Below are 14,500 nucleotides of genomic sequence, written 5' to 3'. Positions count from 1 at the left end.
GACAGGCGGCAAAAGGAGCAAAAATTTTTCGGGTGACGACGGAGGTCAGCAAAGAGGGTATGAAAATGCCCTTTAGAGGTGCGTTGGGCCACTATTGGGTGAACCCACATCCTACCTGATCTCCGCCGGTGTGGCCATAGAATGCTACCGCGTTGGCCAAACCTCCGGGATACCATCCATGCTAATAGGACACGGGCCAGAGAGCTAGGTGGCATCAATGCAGTGTGGCATACAAAGTAACCGCAAATACTGGTTTGAACACTGGGTTGCACCAAAAGCACACAAATGAAGAAACACAGGTGCACACATCAAGCAGGGGTGTTGCTTTCTTGGCCTTTTTGTATGCTGGCGTAAACAGAACAGCTGCGTGCGTTTTTTACACGCGCAGGAAAAACGCATGTCTTACGCGCGTAATACACACACACATGGTTAAAATACGCATGGCACACGCTGCTGACATGCGCGCAAAACGCTGCGTTTTTTGCGCGCGCAAAAACGCAACGTTCGTCTGAATCTGCCCTATATGATATAAAAAAAGAGAGTGTATTTGCAAAATCCCTATTACTGAAAAAAAAAGTAAACCAATATATATTAGCCCATAATGGACAAGATTGTGGTATGCGATGTGAGCATTTACTGATGCATATGCCGAATGTGCACTGCAAATGCAGTGTGAATGGACCTTTAGACAACCTTTTTACACAACCCCTCAGTTGGGTAAAGCAGAAATCCAGTGTAAGGAGCGACTCTACCTTTGCAGGACTTTTCATATTTGTGTCTTACACTGACGTCCGATTTGCTGTCCGATTCCCCCATTGATAACAGCAGATTGTGGTAGGAGCTCAACAGAAGGCCCCCTGTGGTTAGCATATTGCTAAGGTTGTCCTTAACCCCTTCCTGCTCCGCTCATTACTATTACAACAAGCTGAGCAAATTGTTCGTGCTCAGCTCAGTAACAGTATGGTGCAGGTGAAATCCAGCGCCATTCCCAACCCCCGACACATTTATGAGTTGTGATACCTGCTGTATCGTACAGCAGTTATCACAGCTCATACCTCGGGGATCGATAGCAGTGGTTTACGCCGATTGACCCCTTAAATGCGGCGCTCAATAGCAATCACCAAAACTTAAGGGGTTACAACGCCATCGGCGACCTTGCGACGCAATTGCAGGGTGTCGATGGTTGCTATGGTAACCGGAGAACTAATAATAGCCACTGGGTCTGCCATCTGCAGAAGGCGATTACATAAGTATTGTAAGATATTATAACAGCGATCGGACAGTTGGACCTTTGGGGTCCAGTGGTGGTGGTGGTGGTTACTTGTTGTTGCTGTATCTTGGACCGTTTATGGGTCAGTTTAGTGGTACTTTTTAGTCCATGTGTCCTTAGGACATGTTTATTATGTCATCACGAACTTGAGGTTTGTGTCCCATATTTTTTGTGAAGGTTTTTTCTTTAGTAGTGTATCTAGCCTTATAGGGGATGTTGTTCCCAGTAAAATATATTTTTGTGCCACTTGGGAAATCTCTCTACTTTGTGACTTTTGCCTGATCAAACCGAGTTGTGATACATTGTTTGCACCATATAAATAACTATATATTTGAAATTGTGTATTTTCTGACCACCACTGCAATCCTTTGTTTTAGATTATTTTAACTGTTTTTATGAGATTATATTATATTATCTGTATATATTGCACTAATAAAGATATTTTGTTATTGACCATGTGTCGTTTTGCTATATGGTTTTGTGGTATACATTTGTAGGTATTTGACAGGTATAATACCCTGCAACACATAAGTATTGTAGGATATTATAACAGCGATCGGACTGTTGGACCTTCAAGTCCCTAGTGAGACGAAAAAAAAAAGTACACATTTTTTTTAGACAAAAATAAAAAAGTAAGAATTTAAAGTAATAAATTTAAAACTCACCCTTTTTCCATTATCAAGAACTTAATTATTAGAAAAAATAAATAAACTATACGAATTGGCATCGCCGCATCCGTAATGGTCTGAACTATAAAAATATTATGTAATTTATCCAATGCAGTGAACGCCATAAAAAGAAATAATAAAAAACGATACCAGAATTGCTATGTTTTTGGTCATCAAAATTTTTTTTTATAAAAAGTGATCAAAAAGTTGCATGTATCCAAAAATGGTACAAATAAAAAGAAATATAGCTCGAATTGCAAAAAACAAGCCCTCATACAGCTCTATCGACCAAAAAATAAATAAAAAATGTATGGTCCTCAGAATGTGGCAACAGAAAAAATACATTCTTTTTACAAAATAAATGTTATTGTGCAAATAGTTGTAAAACATAAAAAAGCAATATAAATTTGGTATCGCCAGAATCGTACTGACCCGCAGAATAAAGTAAATATGTCAATTAGGCCGGATTTACACGAGCGTGTGTGTTTTGCGCGCGCAAAAAACGCTGCGTTTTGCGCGCGCAAAAGGCATTTGACAGCTCCGTGTGTCATCCGTGTATGATGCGCGGCTGCGTGATTTTCACGCAGCCGCCATCATAGAGATGAGGTAGTCGACGCCCGTCACTGTCCAAGGTGCTGAAAGAGCTAACTGATCGGCAGTAACTCTTTCAGCACCCTCATCAGTGAATGCCGATCACAATATACACCAACCTGTGAATAAAAAAAGACGTTCAAACTTACCATGAACTGCCTGCTTCCTCCAGTCCGGTCTCCCGGCCGTTGCCTTGGTGACGCCTCCCTCTCTTGTCATCCGGCCCCACCTCCCAGGATGACGCGGCAGGCCATGAGACCGCTGCAGCCTGTGATTGGCTGCAGCCTGTGCTTGGCCTGTGATTGGCTGCAGCTGTCACTTGGCCTGAATTGTCATCCCGGGAGGTCGGACTGGAGGAAGGAGCCGGGACTTATCGGTAAGTCCGAACTTCTGTGTTTTTTTACACGTATATGTATATTGTGATCGAAAGTCACTGTCCATGGTGCTGAAACAGTTTAAGTCTTTGAGCACCGTGGGCAGTGACTGTCTCCTGACGTCGCGTACCCGAACATTTTTTGCCGGGTTCGGTCAAAACGAGTTCGGCCGAACCCGGTGAAGTTCGGTGCGCTCATCTCTAATTTGACACTCCGTTTGGATGTTTGTAACCAGAAAAGCACGTGGTGCTTTTCTGTTTACATTCATCCTTTTGACAGCACTTGCGTGATTTTCGCGCATGCAACGCAGGACCGTCCGTGTGGCATGCGTTGTTTTCACGCACCCATTGAAGTCAATGGGTGCGTGTTGCGTGAAAAACGCAAGAATATAGAACATGTCGTGAGTTTTACGCAACGCACTCACGCAGCGCAAAATTCACGCATCGTCTAAACAGCCCCATAGACTATTATAGGTGCGTACGACACGCGTGAAAAGCACGCGCGTCGCACGCGCATATAATACGCTCGTGTAAATGAGGCCTAATAGTGCATGGTGAACGCTGTAAAAAAAAGAATAAAAAACAATAGCAGAATTGCTGTTTTTTAGTCACCACGCTTCTCAAAAAATAGAATAAAAAGTGATCAAAAAGTTCCATGTATCCAAAAATGGTACCGGTAAAAACTACAGATTGTCCTGCAAAAAATAAGCCCTCACACTGCTCTGTCACAAAAAAGAAGTTATGGCTCTCAGAATATGGCGACACAAAATGTGCAGAGTGCAATCCAAAAGGGGGATAAGATCGGGCACCATTTATCAGTGTGACACAGGCCACAGAACTGCGGATTATTATTTATTTACCACATTATTATATCCTCTTATTATATACTGATGTACTCCGCACAGTTTACATATGCCCCCAGATTATAAACTGAAATACCAGCAAAACCCCAAACAGAAAAATTACTGAGCAAAATCTGTGCTTCATAAACCAAATGGCGCTCCCGCCATTCTGAACCCTTCAGTGTGCCCAAACAGCAGATCCACATCCACATATATGGCATTGCCATACCCGGGAGAAACGGCTTAACAGTTTATGATGTATTTGTCTTCAGGGACACAAGCTGGGTATAACATATTGTGCACTAAAATGGCATATCAGCGGAAAATCCACTGCACATTTTTCTAGTAAAAATAGTAGTATTGGGTCATACTCACTGCACCCCTTAATAAATGCCTTGAGGGGTATATTTTAAAAAATGGGGTCACTTCTTGGAAGTTTGTTTTACTATTTGACCTCAGAGCCCTGCAATTGGGGCAAACTATGGAAAAATCACTAACATAGACCTCAAATGTGCATAGTGCTCTTTCACTCCTATCATCTAACACCAATCCAGCAAAATCTGCGCTCCTACAGCCAAATGGCGCTCCTTCTCTTCAGAGCCCTGCCGTGTGCCCAAACAGCTGTTTAGGGCCACATATGGGATATTGCTGTACTCAGGAGAAATTTAGTAAAAAATTGTGTGGTGTTTTTTTCTCCAATTACCCCTTGTAAAAATAAAACATTTAGAGCTAAAACAGCAATGTTTCGGGAAAAATTTAATTTGTAATTTTCACTGCCTAATTCTAATAAAATCTATGAAACAGCATTGGGGTCAAAATATTCACTACCACCCTACAGCTGCATGCCAAACAGGGTACCTGCCATTCTGAGCCCTGCCGTATGTCCAAATAGCAGTTTATGACAACATATGGGGTATTATGCTACTTGAGAGAACTTGGTTTACAAATGTTGGTGTTCTTTTTCTCTTTCATTCTTTGTGAAAATGAAAAATTTTTAGATTTTACTTTCTATGACCTAATTTCAATAAATTCAGCAAAACACCTGTGGGGTTAAAATGCTCACTATACCGTTAGATGAATTACTTGGGAGTGTAGATCCGAAATGGTGTCTTTTTGGGGATGTTTCCTTTGTTTTGGCACCACAAGACCTCTTCAAACATGACATAGTGCCTAAAATATATTCTAATAAAAAGGAGGCCCCAAAATCTAGTAGGTGCTCCTTTGCTTCTGAGGCCTGTGCTTCAGTCCACTAGGGCCACATGTGGGACATTTTTAAAATCTGCAGAATCTGAACAATAAATATTGAGTTAAGTTTCTCTGGTAAAACCTTCTGAGTTACAGAAAAAAAAATGGATTATAATGGAATTTCTTTAAAAAATATATATATATTTGTAAATTTCACCTCCAAAATGTTAACTAGTAACTATTTTGTTTTGTATTACTATCTGTCTTAGAAGCAGATACACTCAAATTTAGAAAAATCTAAATTTTTTAAAAATTTCTCTAAATGTAGGTGTTTTTCACAAATAAACACTAAAGGTATTGACCAAATTTTACCACTAACATAAAGTACAATGTGTCACGAGAAAAAATTCTCAGAATCGCTTGGATAAAGAATAGCATTCCAAAGTTATTACCAGATAAAGAGACACAGGTCAGATTTGAAAAATGGTGTCTGAGCCTTAAGGCCCAAACTAGGCAGCGTCATTAAGAGGTTAAAGTGGTTTTACATCTCATAAAGTGGGGGAATACAATTAGGATATGCCATCACTTTCTGATCGTGGAGTTCTGACTGCCATGACTACTTGATGTTTAGTAAAGCCAATCCCTGTCTTTACAGTTTACCAAATGGGCCATCAATGGTCTAAGAAATGACCCAGATGAAGAGAATATGAAGAAATTCTTCGGTTCTCTTGACTATAAATGCAGCAGAGATTGTGGTATCCATATAATGCAGCCATTTTTAATGAATACATATGGTTGTTGGCCTTCTACCCTCTCTGGTAGGCCTATGATATATATAATTTACGCTGCATTCGTTCACATCAGGTACGACCGTCTTGTCTCAGGATGTCTCGATCGATTCTTACCCCCTCTATTACCTTTCTAGGACATGGTACATGAGGTAATGGCTGCCCACAGCTGTTCTGATACCTATTACAAGCTGGTAGGGGAATTGTGAAGCAGTATGTATTCAGTATTGTAAGGAGTAAGAGGGCTGAGCACAGGAGATGCAGCATGTAGCGTGTTCTTACTGGTGCACAGTCACATCCTCTAATGTTTTTTTTTTTATTAAAATTCAAAATTAAAATGATGTATTTTCAGATAATATAAATTATTTCCCCCATGTCACACAGACAGAAATGATAATTTATCACCTATAAAGAATTCATCAGAGTACGTTCCCATTAAAAACTACAATTTCATTTATTTTCAATAAAAAAATTCTCTATACAGTAAAGCAATTGATGAAAACACCCGGAAAAAATTAGCGCTCACAGATCACACTAAACTTTTCTAGAGGTACAAATCATACAATATCATCAAATTCATATTCCCAATACAAGTTATAATAACCTGAATAAGATTATCACTATCTCCCTGCTGTGTGCACTGATGTTCTCTAAAAAGAGTCCCATATTAGTTTGCAGGTTAAGAGAAGTATAAATCAATAGGTAACATACCCCAGGTGGATCTGCAGCGCTACCCCAACGTACGTTACGCTTCAGCTTCGTCAGGAGAGTGAAATGATAATTTATCAGATGTTCAGCAGCTGCAGATCCTTACAGATTGTAATAACTATACACACACTAAACCGACTGTGAGAGATGAACATTACAAGTTCTATGCACCACGAGTGACCCATATGCCCGACTTTTATCATATATTATGGGATTTAATTCTATTCCTGAGCTGTAATCATAGCAGTGCTGGGTAAGAGTCTGACCACAGACAAACATTATGAATATAGAAATTGCATTAAAAATGTACATAAAAATCAAACAATAAAATGAATGGTGAAGCCATACTGATATATGTAAATGATAAGTGTGGTCATAAAAGCAGCTCACACCGGGTATATCTATTGTGATGTCACTACTATAAAAAATTATAGTAAATCCATATTGAAATATGCAAATTATTGGTGTGGTGATAAAAGCAGCTCACACCGGGTATAGCTATTGTGATGTCACAGAGCGTAGGTATATACTATGGTGCTGGCCACAGATCTATCACTCATCAGTTGGATGTGACCGGTAAGTTCTCTATCAATGCTACATCTGTACTTCTCGCTAATCAATTTGTTTTATTAGGAACATTGAATTATTCAATTTCTAGAAGATATTGTGTGATAGTGGTAGTAATATGGTATTAGTATTAGTGTGCAATTAAATTGCTCAAGTATCTTAGATGTGCTGGGTAAATGCACAAAATTTGAGCTCCCTTATTATCATTATGTCTACCACTTGTAAAGGAGAAATTTCAATATGGTCATATTAGAGGACTGTATATTAGGGGACTATATTTCCTTATATTAGTGTAGGTTCCCCAGAAATAATTATAAACAATTTAATTAAATTCTGAAATTTGATCAATTGATATAAAAACTATTTGGTGGGGAATTGATACTGGTCTGGGGATATTTGTCATGGTTTGGGCTAACATCCATGGCTTTGTAATGGGATGTACCACAAGCTTATAATGGTGTGAGGGTCATCTGTCCACATCCTTTTGGCCACATAGTGTACCTTGGGTTTATGTATTGTGATGTCACTACTATTAAAAATAATGATAAATCCATATTGAAATATGCAAATTACGGGTGTGGTCATAAAAGCAACTCACCCCGGGTACAGCTATTGTGATGTCACAGAGCATGGGTATATACTATGGTGCTGGCCACAGATCTATCACTCATCAGTTGGATGTGACCGGTAAGTACTCTATCAGCGCTACGTCTCTAGATGAGTCTCATCTATCAGTTTCTTTATGAATATTTTATAATTATTTATAATTCTGCTGTGTATGCCATTTAAAGTTTAGTTTATATTTGGAATACTTATACAAATTTACTAAGAAGTTGCTAAATGGCAATATGGCGGCCTGTGACTTCTGCTCCATAGACAGAATGCAGCTTGCAGACAAAAATTGGCATCTGTATTCTGCTGGTAAATTGATAAAGCAACCACAAAGAAAGGGAATGTGAATGACCCGCAGCCCTGAGAACGTATTATTGGAACCCTTCAGTTTATAATAGGAGTAATTCTCATAATAAATATTTACTAGGGAATTACTTTTAGGTTCTCTACTTATGTAAAATACGCTATTATTATTAATAATTACTAGTATAAAAATATTAGGGAAGTGATTTAATACTGTATCCTCAATAGCAATTGTCATTTTTCATTAATTAATATATATATATATATATATATATATATATATATATATATATATATATATATATATATATAATGTAATATTGTCTATAACAAATTACAGAGGTTCTAAATTATGGTTAGTATCTCATATAAAAATTACATAAACCCCGGAAATGTCATACTGTGTCAATTCAACAACCAATACATTGTTCCAACATCCAGACCCCAAGCAATGTCATTCACAGGTGGTCCAAGAACCCAAGACCCCAAGCAATGTGATCTTCAAACACTTCTGATTGACCAGATCCTGTACTTGGAATGCCGCTTTTATAACTAATTTCTCCAGCTGGTTCCCTCAGAGTTTTTTCGCTAACTATTTCTTTCTCTGGTCATTCTAGATCTTGCTGTTGGATTGACACTGTGTTACTTACTGTGTTGCTTTTACGGTCAGCGATTTGTCCTATTTTCAGAGAACTAGAGGCGATTAGTTAAATTGAATCTTTACTGCCTCCTGGTTTTCTACCACGGACATTGGTGCAGTTTTGCACCCGGGGCATTAAACAACCATGCCCTTTTGGAGAAAAACAAAAAAATATCATGTCTCTCAGATTCCTGATAAAGGAAATCTGATGAAAGAGATACCAACAATGGAAGAGCCTAACATCTCGCTCCAGAAGTTTTCTATCATCAAAGACATACCAGCTGAAAAATGCAGCGATCCAAGTCACAGCAAATCTTGTGACATTGGCTCAAAGAACACCAAGAAGAGCGCAATCAGGAGCTTGGGCAGCAGCGCTGTGATTGGCGCTAAAGAACTGGATCGCTGTTTCCCAAATAGACGGCTGAGATTATACGTTGCCACCTGGAATATGGAGGGGAAGGTGAGAAGTAATGTACAATATCTATTGTGACCCATCAGTGTGTCTGATCTACAGTTGGATAAATTGGGTCAGTAACCATGTGTCTTTAGTTTGCAGTTGGATATCACATAGACATATTATATCCTACCATAGGCCCAAATTTGCTAAACATTTGGGCCAATCACTGTTGCTGCACACACTGCAAACTGTCAAACTAATAACCTATGTCTTTGGAATGGCAATACCTCCGATCCTAAGACTGCAGCCCTGGCCATCGTCTATAAAGACTAAAATCCAATTCGATCAGATAGAATTTTTTGTAGGCGATATAGAAGATGTCAGTTTGGTTGGTGCTCTGTGTATACATTATTAATATCTTCATATTTTGAGCAGGAGTTCCCACAAAATCTAGAGGATCTGCTGTTGCCATCAGATGACACCAAAGACATTTATGTAATTGGCGTTCAGGAAGGATGTCCAAACAGGTAAGTCTTCTCAGGTTGTCTTACAACAGTCTATGTCTGCAGATGGACTACAGGTCGGCTGATTGAAATTCTCTCTCGACCTTCTACTTAGTATAGGATCGCTCCTTAATTTTCCTATTTAACCCCAGAGGTTATAATATTGATTGTTTAATAGATGAGTTGAGTATTTTAATCTGGTGTCATTTATTAATATGTAAACTTGAAATTGTGTCTTCTTGTAGACGGGAATGGGAGATAAAATTACAAGAGACCCTTGGTCCGCACTACGTGCTATACCACTCATCCGGGCTCGGAGTCCTGTATCTCACCATCTTTATTCGACGGGAGCTGATCTGGTTCTGCTCAGGTAAGATTGACTTTCTTACATCTACATAATAAGTCCTAATTGAAGTCATTAGTTGGAACTTCTTATTTAGTCATTAGAACTAGATGTCTGAGAACCCAACTCTCAGATTCTTCACTGTGGAGTATTGGAGATCTGAGAGTTTACTCCACAGTTACGAAGTGTGAAATGATGTTGTAGTAATATTTCCAGCGTTTAATAGGAAAATATCTGTATCATTGTTGCATGTTGTACTATTAACCACTGACCCTTCTTCTTGTGTTTCTTATACAGAGGTAGAGCACACCCATGTTACAACCAGGCTATTCCACCATGTAAAAACTAAAGGAGCCTTGGGTGTTGCCTTCACTGTCTTTGGGACATCATTCCTGTTTATTAATTCCCATATGAGATGTAAGTATGTCTGTTATTAATATATGACTATGTGCAGTTTTACTGTGTATAAAAGTGCTGCTGTTTCATAAAAAACTATAATATATGAGATGATATGAAAAGATCTGTACTATTAATGTTTTGGTGCAAAATTAAAGGTTCTTCCTTATTTGGTCAAACTTCTTCTAATCCATCAAACTTATTCTATATAGTGAGAGACAAGTAATAGTGGAAGGATTAACGGCCTAATGTCCTTTACAGACTATTAGGCTGGGTTCACACGACCTATTTTCAGACGTATTGGAGGCGTTTTACGCCTCGAAATACGTCTGAAAAAAAAAGCCTTGAATACGTCGGCAAACATCTGCCCATTCATTTCAATGGGTTTGCCGATGTACTGTGCCAACGACCTGTAATTTTACGCGTCGCTGTCAAAAGACGCAAATAACAGCCTCGTCAAAGAAGTGCAGGACACTTCTTGGGACGTAATTGGAGCCGTTTTTCATTGAATCCAATGAAGAACAGCTCCAAATTACGTCCGTAATTGACGCCTCACAAAATGCGAGTACGAGCAATTACGTCTGAAATGCAGGAGCTGTTTTCTCCTGAAAACAGCTCCGTAATTTCAGCCGTAACTGACGTTATTGTGTGCACATACCCTAATAGAAATACTGTATCCTCTGTCAAGAAAATTATTGTGTCTTAGATTTACAGTAACAGAAATATCAGTGTGTCTGGTGTACAGAGTGCGGACCCACATCATGGAACTCCACCAGTCTCATCTTCTAAAATGTCAATAGAAATCCTATTAAAATAAATACTATTTGCAGAAAATTAATTGTTGAGGGAACATTCAGACTACACAGCCCAAGAAGTAGATATGATACCTAGATAATATATGATAAAGAAACCTGTTGTCAGAGAAAACTTAAATATGGTGGTTGTCCTAAACTCCAGGGGGTCATATTTACTGATATGTATATTTTTTGTTGGCAGTTGGGGCAGTCTACAAGAGGATCCAGGACTATAAAACTATCACCGAGGGTCTCCGTCTGCCTCAAATTATTCCGGAAAGAATAAACTCCAATGCCTGTGAGTATTACTTATGTGGTTGAACCTATCGATTCCTTTATCTATTTATCTCCATTGAGTCTAATGCAGTAACGTGGTCTAATTGTGTCCTGTGTTTTTTTCATTCTACAGTGGACGTCACCAGCCGCTTTGATCGGGTTTTTTGGTTTGGGGACCTCAATTTTCAACTAAAAGAGGACAGAAAAAACGTGGAATCTCTTCTGAAAAACATCAAAGGAAGAGATATGTCCAGTCTCCTCAAACACGACCATCTGAATGACGCCAAGAACAACGGTACAGTTACTAGTAGACAGATCTCTATCACTCCTCAGCCATTACCACATACACCTCAACAGATCAATACAAATCACTGTCATGATGGTTGATATGTTCACCACATTCTTATATAGTCCTACATCTCTTGCACATGTTTTTAATACTGACATGTTTTTTTTTCTTTTAACTTAAGGGTCCATATTTGTAGGGTTTAAGGAGCACACCATTGAATTCCTTCCTACATACAAGTTCGACATTGGCACAGACACCTACGATACATCAGAAAAGCAGAGAATTCCATCATATACGGTAAGATATCTTATTTCCAGGTCTACAGAGCTAAAGAAACAATAGATGTCATGGATAGATTTTCAAACCTAAAATGCAAGAAAGTCTCAAAATTTATATTACTTAAATAAAATAGGCCGAAATGTTCAGTCTATGATGCTATGAGGTTTATAAATAAATGATAATATGATTGCACTGATGATATTTGTTATTTTCATGACCTCTACAGGACAGGGTGTTGTTTAAGAGCCAATACGAGGGAGATGTGCGAGTCCTGAGATACGACTCATGCCCTGTTTTGAAGACCTCAGACCACCGACCCGTTTTTGGCATCTTTGAAGTAAAGCTCAGACCTGGTTCAGATAAGTAAGTCATGTCCATGTTGTTGGTAAGATCCTTTCAGTAGCCGCCATTACTACATGGACCTTATAGCCAGAGCTCACACTTTGGGGCAGGTGGCTGTATACCTGGGTGACAGCACTGGAGTAATATAGGATGTGAAACTAAACAATTATTGTGTGGTTACCCGCTAACATTATCATATGTCTTACATCAGTATATTTCTCATTCCAGCATCCCATTGGCTGGTGGAAGCTTTGACCGCAAGATCTATTTGAAGGGCATTAGGAGGTTAGGACAAAAAAAGTAGCTGCGTCTGTTCATGTCCTGACAGCACATAAGGTGAGAGCATTGTACTTGTCTAGTATGTTTGCTGTGAGAATGTTCTTCCACCTCTTAAGTCTTCCTCTGAATCTGTCATTTATTTTATCAACCAACATAAAGAAATTGTAAATAAGTCATTCTATCTTCTAGTTACATTTTCTTGTTTTCAGATATTTTTTTAATTTCTAAATGAAGGTTGTGGGTTTTAGAGGAAAACTGTAAGCATGTATATAGTATAACAGATTGGTGGGAATTTATTAAGACTGACGTTTCTTACACCGGTCTTAATATAAAAAAAACTTGGCGTAAAATGTGCCTAATTTATGAAAACGCCCACACGTTAATAACTAATAATACATGTTATTATGATAAATGTGTCGGCCGCTGATGGCTCTGCTCCTCCAGCTACTCTCTGTCCACTTTTTAGAAAAGTGCCGTAAGCGCAGAAACTACACAGATCACAATTTTTACCGCAAATTGTGACTTTTGTTCCGTTTATAACTTTTCTACGTAAAAAAAACTGGCATAGAAAAGTTAAAAAATGTCCCCATTTGAAGTGTCTTAAAGAATCCTGCCACTAGGATGGATGGATAAACTGTATTTTATGGTGCATTAGCTTCTAAGCAAACATGATAGATACAAGGAACATTGTTATGGATGTAAGACATTACTTGGCATCTTGCAGGACTCCTAAGGAACATTTACCATCTCAGGTGCATAAAACAATGATTCCACCTTTGTGAACATCAGAAAGTTCCTGTAACATCCTGAACAGCGCAGCTTTAGATCAAACCCACCGCTTGGATCAACCATCTTCAAGGTTTGTAGTGTAACCCCCAGGATCTAATAGGAAAATCCGCAATAAAACATCTTCTATATTTTGTGCCTGCTAAGAAACACACATTAGTAGAGCATTAATAGCAAATATTTCTCTTGCAGCATAAACATCAATTCCGCGTTATATCTGGCGAGAACAGCGCTCCCTGTCACTGGAGGAGCCGCCATCGTTGCTGATAGACAGAAAGGTAAGTTCCTCTAGATATGTCCTCTCTATATTTGTTAAGCAGCCTGAATAATGAATATTTAATAGGGTTGTGCGCTTCTCCCCCCAGAGCAAGTCAGCAGATACAAACAGACCATCAACATCAATGGCAATAACAACCAAGGGCAGAACCCGCCATCTTACAAGTATCCCAATGGCGAGACTTAAAATTGTCTACATCTGTCACAGAAGAGACATCAGTGTGGTTATCGGGGCATCAATGTCACCCAGAAGACCAGGCCCAGAACAGGAGAACATGTCATCTCTTCCTGTGTCTCTGGAATACAGATTTACCACCCCTTACTGACATTACAGTATATACTGTGACATCTTCCATTGTTTTTGCTGGATCTTGTATAACATCATCTTTACCATCTTATATTTTGATCAACAAAAACCATAAATAAATCTTTAACATCAATCCATAAGTGTGACTGGTATTTATTAGTGTGTTCAGTGCCCGGCTGCAACTTACCACGGAGTATACAATTCACTTAACCGACTCTTCACAGCGCTATTTGTGTGACATCGCGTTTAATCCAGTGGTAGGTGACAGGACATTGTATCATATGTACACAATAGAGAGAGTATGGAACGTGCCGCCATATGTACTGGATTAGATCATATGTTGGAAAAAAAGTGACAGGAGATGTAAAACAGTGATATATTTGATAGTTGTTTAACCCCTTAACGCTCAGCGACGTAATATTCCGTTGTTCTGACCATCCCATCCCGTTCGCGCTCAGCGACGGAATATTAAGTCGCGGGAGTAACGGCCATTTCGGTCGTCTTCCCGACACATGCAGGAGCTGTGACAGCTGCTGTCTCGTACAGCAGTTGCCGCAGCTCCTACAGCGGGGACCGATCGCTGTGTCACCGCTGATTAACTCCTTAAAAGCCGCGTTCAATACTGAATGTGGCTTTTTAGGGGTTAAGCTACCATCGCAGGCCTGCTACACGATAGCGGCCGGCGA

The 14,500-nt window shown here is 39.2% G+C and overlaps 1 protein-coding gene across 2 annotated transcripts; it reads left to right on the top strand.

Annotated features, from left to right (window-relative positions):
- Nucleotides 1–8,388: 8,388 nt before the first annotated feature.
- LOC142728041 (phosphatidylinositol polyphosphate 5-phosphatase type IV-like) lies at nt 8,389–13,947 on the top strand. 2 transcript variants are annotated; one of them, XM_075849080.1, is made up of 12 exons: nt 8,389–9,007; nt 9,380–9,471; nt 9,693–9,817; nt 10,088–10,207; nt 11,183–11,278; nt 11,390–11,551; nt 11,727–11,842; nt 12,051–12,187; nt 12,395–12,502; nt 13,170–13,304; nt 13,424–13,509; nt 13,597–13,947. In XM_075849080.1, the coding sequence occupies exons 1-9, from the start codon at nt 8,693–8,695 to the stop codon at nt 12,468–12,470; spliced, it is 1,239 nt and encodes a 412-aa protein (XP_075705195.1). In that variant the 5' UTR covers nt 8,389–8,692; the 3' UTR covers nt 12,471–12,502; nt 13,170–13,304; nt 13,424–13,509; nt 13,597–13,947. The 2 variants fall into 2 exon arrangements, with proteins under 2 accessions (XP_075705195.1, XP_075705196.1); XM_075849081.1 differs by having other exon boundaries at nt 12,378–12,502.
- The last annotated feature ends 553 nt before the right edge of the window (nt 13,948–14,500 follow it).

The sequence above is a fragment of the Rhinoderma darwinii genome, unplaced genomic scaffold, assembly GCF_050947455.1.
Source record: "Rhinoderma darwinii isolate aRhiDar2 unplaced genomic scaffold, aRhiDar2.hap1 Scaffold_66, whole genome shotgun sequence".
NCBI classification, from domain to species: Eukaryota; Metazoa; Chordata; class Amphibia; order Anura; family Rhinodermatidae; genus Rhinoderma; species Rhinoderma darwinii.
The sequence above is the reverse complement of the archived record's forward strand: the minus strand, read 5'-3'. Positions and strand labels throughout refer to the sequence as shown.